The sequence below is a fragment of the Homarus americanus genome, unplaced genomic scaffold (assembly GCF_018991925.1).
Source record: "Homarus americanus isolate GMGI-L3 unplaced genomic scaffold, GMGI_Hamer_2.0 scaffold24523, whole genome shotgun sequence".
NCBI lineage: Eukaryota > Metazoa > Arthropoda > Malacostraca > Decapoda > Nephropidae > Homarus > Homarus americanus.
In genome coordinates, this window is record NW_024744357.1 from 3765557 (window position 1) to 3780109 (window position 14553).

At 48.9% G+C, this 14553-nt stretch overlaps 1 protein-coding gene across 13 annotated transcripts in view; it reads left to right on the plus strand.

Moving 5' to 3' along the window:
- LOC121877868 (CBP80/20-dependent translation initiation factor-like) overlaps nt 1–14553 on the plus strand; it is a 130257-nt gene that overhangs the window by 41839 nt on the left and 73865 nt on the right. For 2 of the 13 annotated variants that reach the window (XM_042383786.1, XM_042383790.1), the window contains exon 1: nt 4460–4533. The exons of 10 other annotated variants lie outside the window; for them this stretch is intronic. Coding sequence is in view for 1 of the 3 variants with exons in the window: in XM_042383782.1 (XP_042239716.1) it covers nt 11939–12046 (108 nt within the window). In the remaining 2 variants the exon portion in view is untranslated. Of the gene's footprint in view, nt 1–4459; nt 4534–11933; nt 12047–14553 lie in introns of those variants that run through there. One more of the 13 variants, XM_042383782.1, reaches the window with a different exon arrangement.

A 14553-nucleotide genomic window follows, 5' to 3' on the forward strand; every position in this document is an offset into this window, starting at 1 on the left:
TGATCCATCTACAACTTCAAAACAAGAACAGGTGCCATTGATTTTATTCCCATTCTTCCTCTTGTTTCTTCTTCTTTCTTTCTTTTTCTTCTTCTTTATTACTATATTTTTTTCTTATTAAGTACAATTGTGTCTCAGTTAGTCAGTCAGTCAGTCAAGAAGGGCCCGGTATACACACAACAGACTGATGCAACTCAAATTGTCAGTCATATTGGAGGAAGAGGAGTGGTGGTGGTGTGGTGGTGGTGGTGGTGGTGATATTGTTGTTGGTTGTGGTAGTGATGATGGTGGTAGTAGTGGTGGTGGTGATGGTAGTGGTTATAGTGATGATGGTGGCACTTGACCAAGATCGGGGAGTGAGTGACGAAGCCGTAAATTTAGTTGATTTGGTTAGGTTAGGTTATCCAGGGGCTGTGTAGTCACTCACACGCACACACACAAACACCTCTCCCTCACCTCCCCTCCAGCTGAAATAACAAGGTGTAGGTGTATAAACAGCACACATCATCCTACCCCCAACTGTGGTACATTACACAACATGGCCCTCCCCACACACACACACACACCACCCTGCCAAAAGTCATCGGAGGGAACCATCATCTTCTTGACACACTCACACTGTATATACGTCGATTATTTGTTTACTAGTAGCGTGGAATTCTTTTGTTAAGAAAAACTGGTGTTAAACACAAGACAACACTCATCATGTCCATTAACAGATGACATTACCAAATATAATACAGTGTTTCCTTTAACCTTTTAAAGATTTTTCGATAAATGATAATGAATAACTAAATTAGTCTCTCAAATAATAATAATAATAATAATAATACGATAGAGAAAGGCTCTAAAGGAACAAATTGAAGGTTTGTTTATAATCAGTTTTCTATGGTGACTTCACTCTCGAGGGGAGACTTGCATAAAGTCAACAACACATCTTTATGCTAATTAACATAGCAACAAATATTGACTCAAATTATACACACACACACACACACATATACTATATATATATATATATATATATATATATATATATATATATATATATATATATATATATATATATATATATATATATATATATAAATCCAGGTATATGCTGATAACCACAAGGGCTCGAATAGGCACACAGGTTTGTCTTAAGACTATCCTTATACCTTTTCAGTTGCCCGTTTACTATTCGTTAGGTGGCTGTAAAGTAGCTGCTTCGGCAGACTACTGTCGTCCATGCGGGTAACATGGCCAGTCCATGGCTGTTCATGGATAATGGTAGCCTCAACGCTCTACTATACAGTTGGTGTCAGCGAGAATACTGGCATTTGTTCTCTTGTCTTCCCAGCGAACTCGGAGGATGGAACGTAGACTACGTTGGTGAAAGTTTTCAAGTGCCTTGAGGTTCCCCCTGCTTGTGATTCATGTCTCGCTGTCATATAGCAGGGTGGGGAGGACCACTGCTCGATATACGTGTAACTTTGTAGATAATTTCAGCTCCCTACAGCTGAAGACACGGGTATGGAGTCTGCCTAAGGCTTGAGATGCACATCTGATCCGATGTTGAATCTCTTTATCGTTGTCCGCGGTGGTGGACAGGTGGGAGCCGAGATACTGAACGTGGGTAACATTAGAGAAGGTAGTACCGTTAAGCTGGATGGCTGAACCAGGGGCAGGCCGAAAGAAAATCTGAGACTTACGTACATTCACCTCAAGGCCGAAGTGTGCATATGCATCTGTGTAGGTGTTCAGGATCTCCTGTAGGTTGTGTTTAGTGTGAGCGACAAAGGGGAGGTCATCTGCACACTGAAGTTCAGTAATGGAAGCTGCCGACACTTTTGTTACTGCCTGGAGTCGTCTTATTTTGAGAAGACCCTTTATCTGATACTGGATGTCCACATCCGCCTTCTAAACTGGCACTGGCACGAGTAAGGAAGGCAGCAAAGAAAATAGAAAAGAGAGTTGGTGCCAGTACACACCCTTTTTACCCCCCGTTTGGATGGGGAAGAACTCAGACTGGGTGCCATTGTGTAGGACACTGCCGTTCATGCCATCGTAGAATTGCCTCACAATGGCGAATAACTTTGGTGGGCAGCCAAAACGGCTGAGGATCCGCCAGAGGGCTTCCCTGTTGACCGAGTCGAAGGCCTTGGTTAGGTCGATGAAAGCAATGTACAGGTCACGACGAAGTTCTCTGCACTTTTCCTGTATCTGGCGGGCAGCAAAGATCATGTCAGTGGTGCCACACCACACCACACTACACCACACCACACCACACCACACCACACCACACCACACCACACCACACCACACCACACACCACACCACAACCCATGATGGTGGGGGACCTACCCATCTTACCTGGCACATCTAGCCTACATCAAGATAGATTCTAAAATGAGTCATGTATTTAATTGTTTCCCCCTAACTGGAAGCATAAGAGGGAATTTATATATCTCACTGATGTTAGGTGATGTAGTATGACATGCAAGATGACGTCCAAGTAGGTGTGTGACTAAGCTCTGATTAGTATTTTTTTTATTTTGTTATTCTAATTTGGGATAAATATAGAGAGTACGGTGTGAATACTTGGCAATTAAGACTCTAGGTGGTGTGTGTGTGTGTGTGTGTGTGTGTGTGTGTGTGTGTGTGTGTGTGTGTGTGTGTGAAGAAGAGCCTAGCCAACTTCTAAACACATGTATTTTCAGTTCCTAGCAGCAGCAGCACAGCACATAGGCGGTGTTTCATGTGGGCAGCCCACTAGCCAGCCAAGCCAGCCAGCCCACCATCCAACTCTGCGTGCCAACGCTCATTTTATTTAAAGGTCAAACGAGAGAAGTGGAAACGCAAATGTACATTCTGGGGATCTCAGTTTATAAAAGGAAGTGAGTAAATTTGGGGGAGGAGGGAGAGAGCGCGGGACTTGTTTTTTTTTGGTGAGGTTAATATTTGTAAACACTTCTGGACCCGATGACTTCACCAAAATTATTTAGGCGGGGAAAGGGATAATGATTAGTAATAGAGGTAATTAGTGGTTGTTAGCGATTAATACTTAAACATCCAGAAGACCAAATGTGACACAGAGTGAAACCTCCATATAACGCACTTCTATCTTCATACAATCCGTTAGATGGGAGTGGGTGTCATATTTAACGGACCCTCGATATAACGGACCTTCATCTCTGTATAGTTCGCTAGATGGGAGTTTCACATATAACGGACCCTCGATATAACGGACCTTCATCTCTATATAGTTCGCTTGATGGAGGTTTCACATATAACGGACCCTCGATATAACGGACCTTCATCTCTATATAGTTCGCTAGATGGGAGTTTCACATATAACGGACCTTCATCTCTATATAGTTCGCTAGATGGGAGTTTCACATATAACGGACCCTCGATATAACGGACCTTCATCTCTATATAGTTCGCTAGATGGGGGTTTCACATATAACGGACCCTCGATATAACGGAATTTTCTCTCTCTCCATAAAGTCCGTTAAAGAGAGGGTTCACTGTATATACCAGACACATCAACAGTAGAGGGAAAGCTGAGGTGCCTTTTATAAACATACGGGAACTGTGTAGGTGAGATTGTAGTGATTACTGGAATGTGTATCACCACCCCAGCTTATTTCACCTGAAGAATCACCATCCCAGCTTATTTCACCTGAAGAATCACCACACCCCAGCTTATTTCACTTGAAGAATCACCACCCCAGCTTATTTCACCTGAAGAATCACCACCCCAGCTTATTTCACTTGAAGAATCACCACCCCAGCTTATTTCACCTGTATAATCACCACCCCAGCTTATTTCACCTGAAGAATCACCACCCCAGCTTATTTCACCTGAATAATCACCACCCCAGCTTATTTCACCTTAAGAATCATCAACCCAGCTTATTTCACCTGAAAATTAAACAACCCTAACGTTAACCTAAAAGGACCTAACCAAACCTAGCCTAGCCTTACCTAATCTAACCTAGCCTAACCTAACCAAACCTTACCTAACCTAACCTAACCTAACCTCTCGCCCTAAAAATATCATTATGATTGTTAATTAATTTAAAAAAAAAAATGGGGGTGGTGATTCTTCATGTGATCAATGGAAAATGTTCATTATTAATTGCTAGTATGATTATAAACAATGTCTATGAACAATATAAATAGCAGAATAGGAGATGTTTGTATACTATTTTGTTTCACCAGAATGAATGAAGTGACGCAGTTCGGTTCGCATGAATGGCGCGCAAAAACTTAAAATTAAAAAAAAAAAAAAATAAATAAAATATTGCTTTTGGTTGGGGCCATGGCGCTATAAGGAAACATATGGCTGCATGACTAACCATATGGCTGTGTGGGTGGCTGGCTGGCTGACTAAACTGGCTGGCTGGCTGGGAGAGGGAAGAGCAGGCTGGGTGGCGGTGGTGGTGGTAGTGGTTGAGTTGGTTGGCCAGGCAGAGGCAGTTGGGGTCTAGTGTTGGCGGCGCGCGGTGTTGTGTTGTGTGTGTGTGTGTTGTGGTGTTGCTGCTGGTTAGTCTTACTTATCTATTGGTGTTGGTGGTATATTATTATTATTATTACATCAGACAACAAGACCTAACTCACATTACAAGAAAATAGTGAGAAAACCATATTTACCAAACTAGAAAAACTACAGAAAATAACAGAATACCTTAAGCATGAAATAACGAAAAACACAATAACGGAAAAAGACACAAGTTAATTTGCATAACAGTGATGAAAATACACTAAAGAAAATATCATAGGCGAGGTTGTGTATAAAAAATTATCATAATTCGTGTATGATGAAGGACATATATGAAGTTTTATCCGGGGGTAGAAATTCAGTCGCTGGGATGAATGAAGGGATGAAGGAAAGATGGAAGGAAGGAAAGAAATAAATGTTCGCATAAGGCAGACGAGAGGAGACGTGACTGTATCAGGGTGGAAATCGTTGGGGTGTAACTAGGACACGATACACTTAATTACCTACTCACCTGTATTGTGTAAAACACCTGAGGGTTAGTGTATCCAATCATCGGATCACCTGAAGAATCACCACCCTAGTTTATTTCACCTGAAGATTATTTATCCACCCTAACCTAACCTAACCAAACCAAACCAACCATAACCTAACCTAACCAAACCAAACCAAACCAACCATAACCTAACCTAACCTAACCTAACCTAACCAAACCAACCATAACCTAACCTAACCTAACCCCAAGTTTATCTTTCAGGAATGTTGTTGATGTTATAATGTATAAGAACTTTACTTCATTAATAACTAAGGCCAGTCAATGACCGTGTAGTCTAAATTATTACTATACATACATACATACATACATACATACATACAGACAAAAATAAATACATACAGACGCATACATACATACACACACATACATACATCCACATACATACATACAATAGTCATCAACACCTAAAAATACACAAGACTGGGAGTGGTATAGGCCTTACAGTGCCTCCAGAGAGAGAGAGAGAGAGAGAGAGAGAGAGAGAGAGAGAGAGAGAGAGAGAGAGAGGCTCCTTTGGTTTCTGTTATTTTTATGAGTCACTTTTATTTAGTGTCATTCGTGTGTTTATTGTCAACTTTTATTTCCATGATTTGGTGTGAGAGTCCATGAGGAGGGAGGGAGGGGTTTAAATTGTCTCTAGGCGTGAGGAGGAGGGAGGAGGCTTTAAATTGTCTCCCAGGCGTGAGGAGGGAGGAGGGAGGCTTTAAATTGTCTCCCTAGGCGTGAGGAGGAGGAGGGAGGGGTTTAAATTGTCTCCCTAGGCATGAGGAGGAGGGAGGGCTTAAATTGTCTCCCCCTAGGCGTGAGGGAGGGAGGGAGGAGGGGCTTTAAATTGTCTCCCCAGGCATGAGGAGGGAGGAGGGGTTTTAAATTGTCTCCCAGGGTGAGGAGGAGGAGGAGGGCTTTAAATTGTCTCCCTAGGCGTGAGGAGGGGGAGGGAGGAGGGTTTAAATTGTCTCCCCTAGGCATGAGGAGAGGAGGGAGGGGTTTAAATTGTCTCCCTAGGCGTGAGGAGGAGGAGGGCTTTAAATTGTCTCCCCAGGCAGAGGAGGAGGGAGGGAGGGCTTAAATTGCCCCCTAGGCATGAGGAGGAGGGGAGGCTTTAAATTGTCTCCCTAGGCATGAAGGGGGGGAGGGAGGGGTTTAAATTGTCTCCCTAGGCGTGAGGAGGGAGGAGGGAAATTGTCTCCCTAGGCGTGAGGAGGGGAGGGCTTTAAATTGTCTCTAGGCATGAGGGGGGGAGGGAGGGCTTAAGTGTCTCCCTAGGCGTGAGGGAGGAGGGGTTTAAGTTGCCCCCCTAGGCGTGAGGAGGGAGGAGGGCTTTAAATTGTCTCTAGGCGTGAGGAGAGGAGGGGTTTTAAATTGCCCCAGGCGTGAGGAGGAGGGAGGGCTTAAATTGCTCCTAGGCGTGGAGGAGGGGAGGAGGGCTTAAATTGTCTCCTAGGCATGAGGAGGAGAGGGAGGGCTTTAAATTGTCTCTAGGCATGAGGGGGAGGAGGGGCTTAAATTGTCTCCCCTAGGCGTGAGGAGGAGGGAGGGGTTTAAATTGTCTCCCTAGGCATGAGGGGGGGAGAGGGCTTAAATTGTCTCCCTAGGCGTGAGGAGGAGAGGAGGGGCTTTAAATTGTCTCCCTAGGCATGAGGGGGAGGAGGGGCTTAAATTGTCTCCCTAGGCATGATGAGGAGAGGGAGGGCTTTAAATTGCTCCCCTAGGCGTGAGGAGGGAGAGGGAGGGGCTTAAATTGTCTCCCCAGGCGTGAGGAGGGAGGAGGGGCCAAATTGTCTCCCCCTAGGCATGAGGGGGAGGAGGGCTTTAAATTGTCTCCCTAGGCGTGAGGAGGGGAGGGCTTAAATTGTCTCCCTAGGGCATGAGGGGGAAGGAGGCTTTAAATTGTCTCCCTAGGCATGAGGAGGGAGGGAGGCTTAAACCCCCAGGCGTGAGGAGGAGGAGGGGCTTAAATTGTCTCTCCTAGGCATGAGGAGGAGGAGGGGCTTAAATTGTCTCCTAGGTGAGGGGGAGGAGGGGCTTTAAATTGTCTCCCTAGGCGTGAGGAGGGAGGGAGGGTTTAAATTGTCTCCCCAGGCATGAGGGGAGAGGGAGGGGCTTTAAATTGTCTCTAGGCATGAGGGAGGGGGCTTTAAATTGTCTCCTAGGCGTGAGGAGGAGGGAGGGTTTTAAATTGTCTCCCAGGCATGAGGAGGGAGGGAGGGGCTTAAATTGTCTCCCCAGGCGTGAGGAGGAGGAGGGGCTTAAATTGTCTTCCTAGGGCATGAGGAGGAGGAGGGCTTAAATTGTCTCCCTAGGCATGAGGAGGGAGGAGGGGCTTAAATTGTCTCCCTAGGCGTGAGGAGGAGGAGGGGGCAAATTGTCTCCCCAGGCATGAGGAGGGAGGGAGGGGCTTTAAATTGTCTCCCTAGGCGTGAGGGGGGAGGGAGGGGCATTAAATTGTCCCCCAGGCATGAGGAGGAGGGAGGGCTTTAAATCCCCTAGGCATGAGGGGGAGGAGGGCTTTAAATGTTCCCCAGGCATGAGGAGGAGGGAGGGCAAATTGTCTTCCCTAGGCGTGAGGAGGGGAGGAGGGGCTTAAATTGTCTCCCTAGGCATGAGGAGGAGGAGGGGCTTAAATTGTCTCCCCAGGCATGAGGAGGGAGGAGGGGCTTTAAAATTGTTCCCTAGGCGTGAGGAGGAGGGAGGGGCTTAAATTGTCACCCTAGGCAGTGAGGAGGGAGGAGGGGTTAAATTGTCTCCCTAGGCATGAGGAGGGAGGGAGGGGCTTTAAATTGTCTCCTAGGCATGAGGATGGGAGGGAGGGGCTTAAATTGTCTCTAGGCATGAGGAGGGAGGAGGGGCAAAATTGTCTCCCCAGGGCATGAGGAGGGAGGGAGGGGTTTAAATTGTCCCTAGGCATGAGGAGGAGGGAGGGGTTTAAATTGTCTCCCCTAGGGCGTGAGGAGGAGGAGGGGCTTAAATTGTCTCCTAGGCATGAGGAGGAGGAGGGCTTAAATTGTCTCTAGGCGTGAGGGGGAGGAGGGCTTTAAATTGTCTCCCCAGGGCATGAGGAGGGAGGGAGGACTTAAATTGTCTCCCTGAGCGTGAGGGGGAGGGGGGCTAAATTGCCCCAGGCATGAGGGAGGGAGGGGTTAAATTGTCTCCCTAGGCGTGAGGAGGAGGAGGGGCTTAAATTGTCTCCCCAGGGCATGAGGGGAGGGAGGGGCTTTAAATTGTCTCCCTAGGGCGTGAGGGGGAGGGAGGGGTTTAAATTGTCTCCCCTAGGCGTGAGGAGGGAGGGCTTTAAATTGTCTCCCCAGGGCGTGAGGAGGGGAGGGAGGGGTTTAAATTGTCTCCCTAGGCATGAGGGGGAGGGAGGGCTTAAATTGTCTCCCAGGGCGTGAGGAGGAGGGGAGGGGTTTAAATTGTCTCCCTAGGCGTGAGGGGAGGGAGGGCAATGCTCTCAGGCAGAGGAGGGAGGAGGGGCTTAAATTGTCTCCCCAGGCATGAGGGGAGGGAGGGCTAAATGTCTCCCAGGCATGAGAGGAGGAGGAGGGGCTAAATTGTCTCCTAGGCATGAGGGGGAGGAGGGGCTTAAATTGTCTCCCAGGCATGAGGAGGAGGGAGGGCTTTAAAATTGTCTCCTAGGCATGAGGAGGGGAGGGAGGGGCTTTAAATTGTCTCCCTAGGCATGAGGGGAGGAGGCTAAATTGCTCCCTAGGCATGAGGGGGAGGGAGGGCGAACTGTCTCCCAGGCGTGAGGAGGAGGAGGGGCTTAAATTGTCTCCCCAGGGCATGAGGAGGGAGGGAGGGGCTTAAATTGCTCCCTAGGCGTGAGGGGAGGAGGGGCTTTAAATTGTCTCCCGAGGCGTGAGGAGGAGGGAGGGGCTTTAAATTGTCTCCCCAGGCATGAGGAGGGAGGAGGGTTTAAATTGTTCCCTAGGCGTGAGGGGAGGGAGGTCAAATTGTCTCCCAGGCGTGAGGGGGGAGGAGGCAAATTGCTCCCCTAGGCATGAGGGGGGAGGAGGGGTTAAATTGTCTCCCTAGGCGTGAGGAGGAGGGAGGGGCTTTAAATTGTTCCCTAGGCGTGAGGGGGAGGGAGGGGCTTTAAATTGTCTCCCTAGGCGTGAGGGGGGGGAGGGAGGGGAATGTCTCCCAGGCAGAGGGGAGGAGGGCTTAAATTGTCTCCCAGGCGTGAGGAGGGGAGGGGCAATTGTCTCCCTAGGCATGAGGGAGAGAGGGCTTAAATTGTCTCCCAGGCGTGAGGAGGGAGGGAGGGTTTAAATTGTCTCCCCAGGCATGAGGGAGGGAGGAGGGGCTTTTAAATTGTTCCCCAGGGTGGAGGGGAGGAGGGGCTTTGAATTGTCTCCCAGGCGTGGGGGAGGAGGGGCTTAAATTGTCTCCCTAGGCGTGAGGAGGAGGGAGGCTTAAAATTGTCTCCCCAGGGCATGAGGGGGAGGAGGGGCTTTAAATTGTCTCCCTAGGCATGAGGAGGGAGGGGAGGGCTTTAAATTGTCTCCCCAGGGGCAGTGAGGAGGGAGGGAGGGGCTTAAAATTGTCTCCCGGCATGAGGAGGGAGGGAGGGGCTTTAAATTGTCTCCCTAGGCGTGAGGAGGAGGAGGGGCTTTTAAATTGTCTCCCTAGGCGTGAGGAGGAGGGAGGGTTTAAATTGTCTCCTAGGCATGAGGAGGGGAGGGAGGGAATTGTCTCCCTAGGCATGAGGAGGAGGAGGGCTTAAATTGTCCCTAGGCGTGAGGAGGGAGGGAGGGCTTAAATTGTCTCCCTAGGCATGAGGAGGGAGGAGGGTTTTAAATTGTCTCCCAAGGCATGAGGAGGGAGGGAGGGGCTTTAAATGTCTCCCTAGGCATGAGGAGGAGGAGGGGCTTAAATTGCCCCCAGGCGTGAGGGGGAGGAGGGGCTAAATTGTCTCCCTAGGCATGAGGAGGGAGGGAGGGGCTTTAAATTGTCTCCCTAGGCATGAGGAGGAGGAGGGTTAAATTGTCTCCCTAGGCATGAGGAGGAGGAGGGGCTTTAAATTGTCTCCCCAGGCATGAGGAGGGAGGGAGGGGCTTTAAATTGTTCCCTAGGCATGAGGAGGGAGGAGGGGCTTTAAATTGTCTCCCTAGGCATGAGGAGGGAGGGAGGGCTTAAATTGTCTCCCTAGGCATGAGGAGGAGGGAGGGGCTTTAAATTGTCTCCCTAGGGCGTGGGAGGAGGGAGGGAGGGGCTAAATTGTCTCCCTAGGCATGAGGAGGGGAGGGAGGGCTTTAAATTGTCTCCCTAGGCGTGAGGAGGGAGGAGGGGCTTTAAATTGTCTCCCTAGGCGTGAGGAGGAGGAGGGGCTAAATTGTCTCCCCTAGGCGTGAGGGGGGAGGGAGGGGCTTTAAATTGTCTCCCTAGGCGTGAGGAGGGAGGAGGGCTTTAAATTGTCTCCCTAGGCATGAGGAGGGAGGAGGGGCTTTAAATTGTCTCCCCTAGGCATGAGGAGGAGGGAGGGGCTTTAAATTGTCTCCCCAGGCATGAGGAGGAGGAGGGGCTTTAAATTGTCTCCCTAGGCGAGGAGGGAGGGAGGGGCTTTAAATTGTCTCCCTAGGCGTGAGGAGGGGAGGGAGGGGCTTAAATTGTCTCCCTAGGCGTGAGGAGGGAGGGAGGGGCTTTAAATTGTCTCCCTAGGGCGTGAGGAGGGAGGAGGGCTTTCTAAATTGTCTCCCTAGGCATGAGGAGGAGGGAGGGCTTTAAATTGCTCCCCTAGGCAGGAGGGAGGGAGGCCAAATTGTCTCCCTAGGCATGAGGGGAGGAGGGGCTTAAATTGTCTCCCCTAGGCGTGAGGAGGAGGAGGGGCTTTAAATTGTCTCCCTAGGCGTGAGGAGGAGGGAGGGGCTTTTAAATTGTCTCCCCAGGGCATGAGGGAGGGGGGGCTTAAATTGTCTCCCTAGGCGTGAGGAGGGAGGAGGGGCTTTAATTGTCTCCTAGGCAGAGGGGGGGAGGGAGGGGCTTTAAATTGTCTCCCTAGGCGTGAGGGGGGAGGGAGGGGCTTAAATTGTCTCCCCTAGGCGTGAGGGGGGAGGGAGGGGCTTTAAATTGTCTCCTAGGGCGTGAGGGGGAGGAGGGCTTAAATTGTCTCCCCAGGCGCGTGAGGGGGGGAGGAGGGACTTAAATTGTCTCCCCAGGCGTGAGGAGGGAGGGGGCTCAAATTGTCTCCCCAGGGCGCGTGAGGGGGAGGAGGGGTTTTAAATTGTCTCCGAGGCGTGAGGGGGGAGGAGGGGTAAATTGTCTCCTTGCCGGTGAGGGAGGGAGGGGCTCTAAATTGTCTCCCTAGGCGCGTGAGGGGGGAGGGAGGGGCTTTAAATTGTCTCCCTTGCCGTGATAAGTGTGTGAGGGAGGGAAGGAAAGGGCTGTTGAAGGGAAGAGAGAAGGAAGGGAGGAGGGAGGGAAAGCCTTCATATCACCTCCCTAGAGAAACAGGTGAGGGGAGTCAGACCTGTAGAGCCTCACCTTGGATAACATGACTCAACGAGGTGACCTGACTCTACCTCACACCTCTGTAAAGTGCTCTACACCTGACTGTACCTCACACCCCTGTAAAGTTCTCTACACCTGACTCTACCTTACACCTCTGTAAAGTTCTCTACACCTGACTGCCTTACACCTCTGTAAAGTTGTTTACACCTGACTGCCTTACGCCTCTGTAAAGTTATTTACACCTGACTTTACCTTATACCCATGTAAAGTGCTCTACACCTGACTCTACTATGGGCATCTTTCTTTACGCCATTTGCCTCTGTCTACCCAGCAGTAATTGGGAACCTGGATGTTAATCGATTTGCGGATCGTGTTCCGGGGTAATGGTTAGCCAGTGCAGTTGGTGAGTTGTCCGGTCTTCTTCGACTATTCCTTGACACTGGGTCATGCAGCTCGTTAACTCAGGGTGTGGTTGTTGTGTTGGTGACAGCTTCTACACCTTAAACAAATTCCCGCCTAGGTGGCCCTTGAGTCGGCCATCCTCAATCTCGAGGGTATGTATGTCGTCCTTAAGAACTATATTTACTTCCTTATATGTTATTAATATCCGTATATCGTAAGTTTGTCCGCATTAATCATTTACTATATTTAACCTTAAGAATATCTGACGCCTGACTATACTTAAAGAGGAAGTGTGGAGGCGTGTGGGGGAGGGCGTGTGGAGGGCGTGTGGAGGCGTGGGGAGGGGGAGGGGAGGGCGGGGGAGGCGTGTGCGGAGGCGTGTGGGGGGAGGGCGTGTGTGGAGGCGTGTGGGAGGAGGGCGTGTGGAGGGAGGGCGTGTGGGAAGGAGTGTGGAGGGAGGTAAGGGTGGAGGAGGGAATGAGGAAGGGTAAAGGAGGAGGGAGGGGGGGAGGAAGGAGATAAGGTAGGAATGAGGGAATGAAGGATGATGCAGGAAGAGGGTGAAGAGAGGTCACACACACACACACACACACACACACACACACACACACACACCAGTTTATTTATCCAGAAAGTTACAGATACAAAAAAATGCTCTTCTGTATACTATCAGTGTGTGTGTGTGTGTGTGTGTGTGTGTGTGTGTGTGTGTGTGTGTGTGTGAGCTATAAACACACCAACGAACAAAGAACCATTCATATTGAACACATTCCTAAGTTCATTAATGAAATATAAAACAAATACAAAACCCTAAAAAAACTTAAAACGACAAAAACAGAATATACGTCACAAAGCAATAAATAAACAAATAAAAAATCCACACCTGTTGTCTCATGTACCAGACAACAGGGTACCAGCTCAGCTAACGAAAGGTATAACGAGGTGGGTCAGGTCAAAGGTCAACTACATCATGTTGTTTTTCTCTCATTGTCTTCAACATTCACGGTGGTGTTAATTGTATCTCGGTCATGTGTAATGATTCTTGAGCCAGTTGTTGTCATAGTTGGCGGTGGTGGTGGGAGATAGTGTTGTTGTATGTTCTTATACCATACTACTACTACTACTACTACTTTTTTTTTTTTTTTTTTTTTTTTTTTTAAAAACGTGGCCTCCAGCCTCCCCCAATAGCCACACCTTCGCCACCATTTATTTACCTTAATATTAAATATCCTAATACATAAGCAACTATCCTATCTGTGTTAAATTAGTTGAGCCGCAGATCGATGCGGCATTCGGTGACTGTAGCCTCATAGTCGATATCTGCAGCAGTTGACGGAGTAGGGGCAGAAGCTCTCGTTCCCCTGAGGCAGAGCAAAGCCGACCGAAGGAGAGAGAAGGACAGTCGACATCTCATCCAGGCTGTGACATAACTTCTGGGCTGCTGCTTCTGTTCGGAGATCAGCTCCGCGAGTCTGGCGTAGAAACATCTTGCGCTTGGGCCCATCCCACCAGAGGTTGTGAACACTAGCGGAGTGAAGCTGCCTTGATCGACATTTTGAATTCTCTCCCCATATGCCCTTCTCTTGTCGTTCTCGTTCCTCCTATGTGCAGCATCGAGAGCTAGGTTACGGTGACAAACGGCCATGGGATCAAAAATCCTGATGTCGAAGAAGGCTCGCTGTCCCCGCGTCCAGAATCCTCGAGCACTGACGTCCACACGGGCTTCGTTAGATGTGTTTGAAGTCCTGTGTTGGAGGATCTCGCCATCCAGTGGAAGGAGGGTCGGTTCTACCATGACGTCCCGGCAGGTTTCCTTCAACATATTTGCTGTGAGATCCCTTACCTCGTCATGCCTCATGCATATGAAGCCCCCCTTCTTGCAAACCATGGCGTGATCGCCATCATAGGAATAGCCACACACGCATTGGGAGGGCAAACCATCTACTGGCCAACCGTACCTTAGAGCAATGGCATCTGTAAATTCTTGTTTGTTAAGGCTGAAACCATTTGCCCTTATCGGTAACGTAGTTAACCAGTTCGAGGCGCCCACCTCCTGCGCTATAGCTACTTTTTTTGTCAGATTTCTACTACTACTACTACTTTTTTTTTAAACGTGGCCTCCAGCTCATAACAATTTCACCATTTTATTACCTTAATATTAAATATCCTAATACATAAGAAGCTATCCTATCCGTGTTAAATTAGTTGAGCCGCAGATCTATGCGGCATTCAGTGACTGTAGCCTCATAGTCAATATCTGCAGTTGTGGATAGGGGCAGAAGCTCGTTCCCTGAGGCAGAGCAAAGCCGACCGAAGGAGAGAGAAGGACAGTCGACATCTCATCCAGGCTGTAACATAACTTCTGGGCTGTTGCTTGTTCGGAGATCAACTCCGCGAGTCTGGCGTAGAAACATCTTGCACTTGGGCCCATCCCACCAGAGGTTGTGAACACAGAGGATAGCTGCCTGATCAACGTTTTTGAATTCTCTCCCATATGCCCTTCTCTTGTCGGTCTCGTTCCTCCTATGTGCAGCATCGAGAGCTAGTTACGGTGACATGCGGCCATGGGATCAAAAACCTGATCGTCATGTCCCAGCGTCCAGAACTAAGCACTGACGTCCAAAGGCTTCGTTAGATGTGTTTGAAGTCCTGTGTTGGA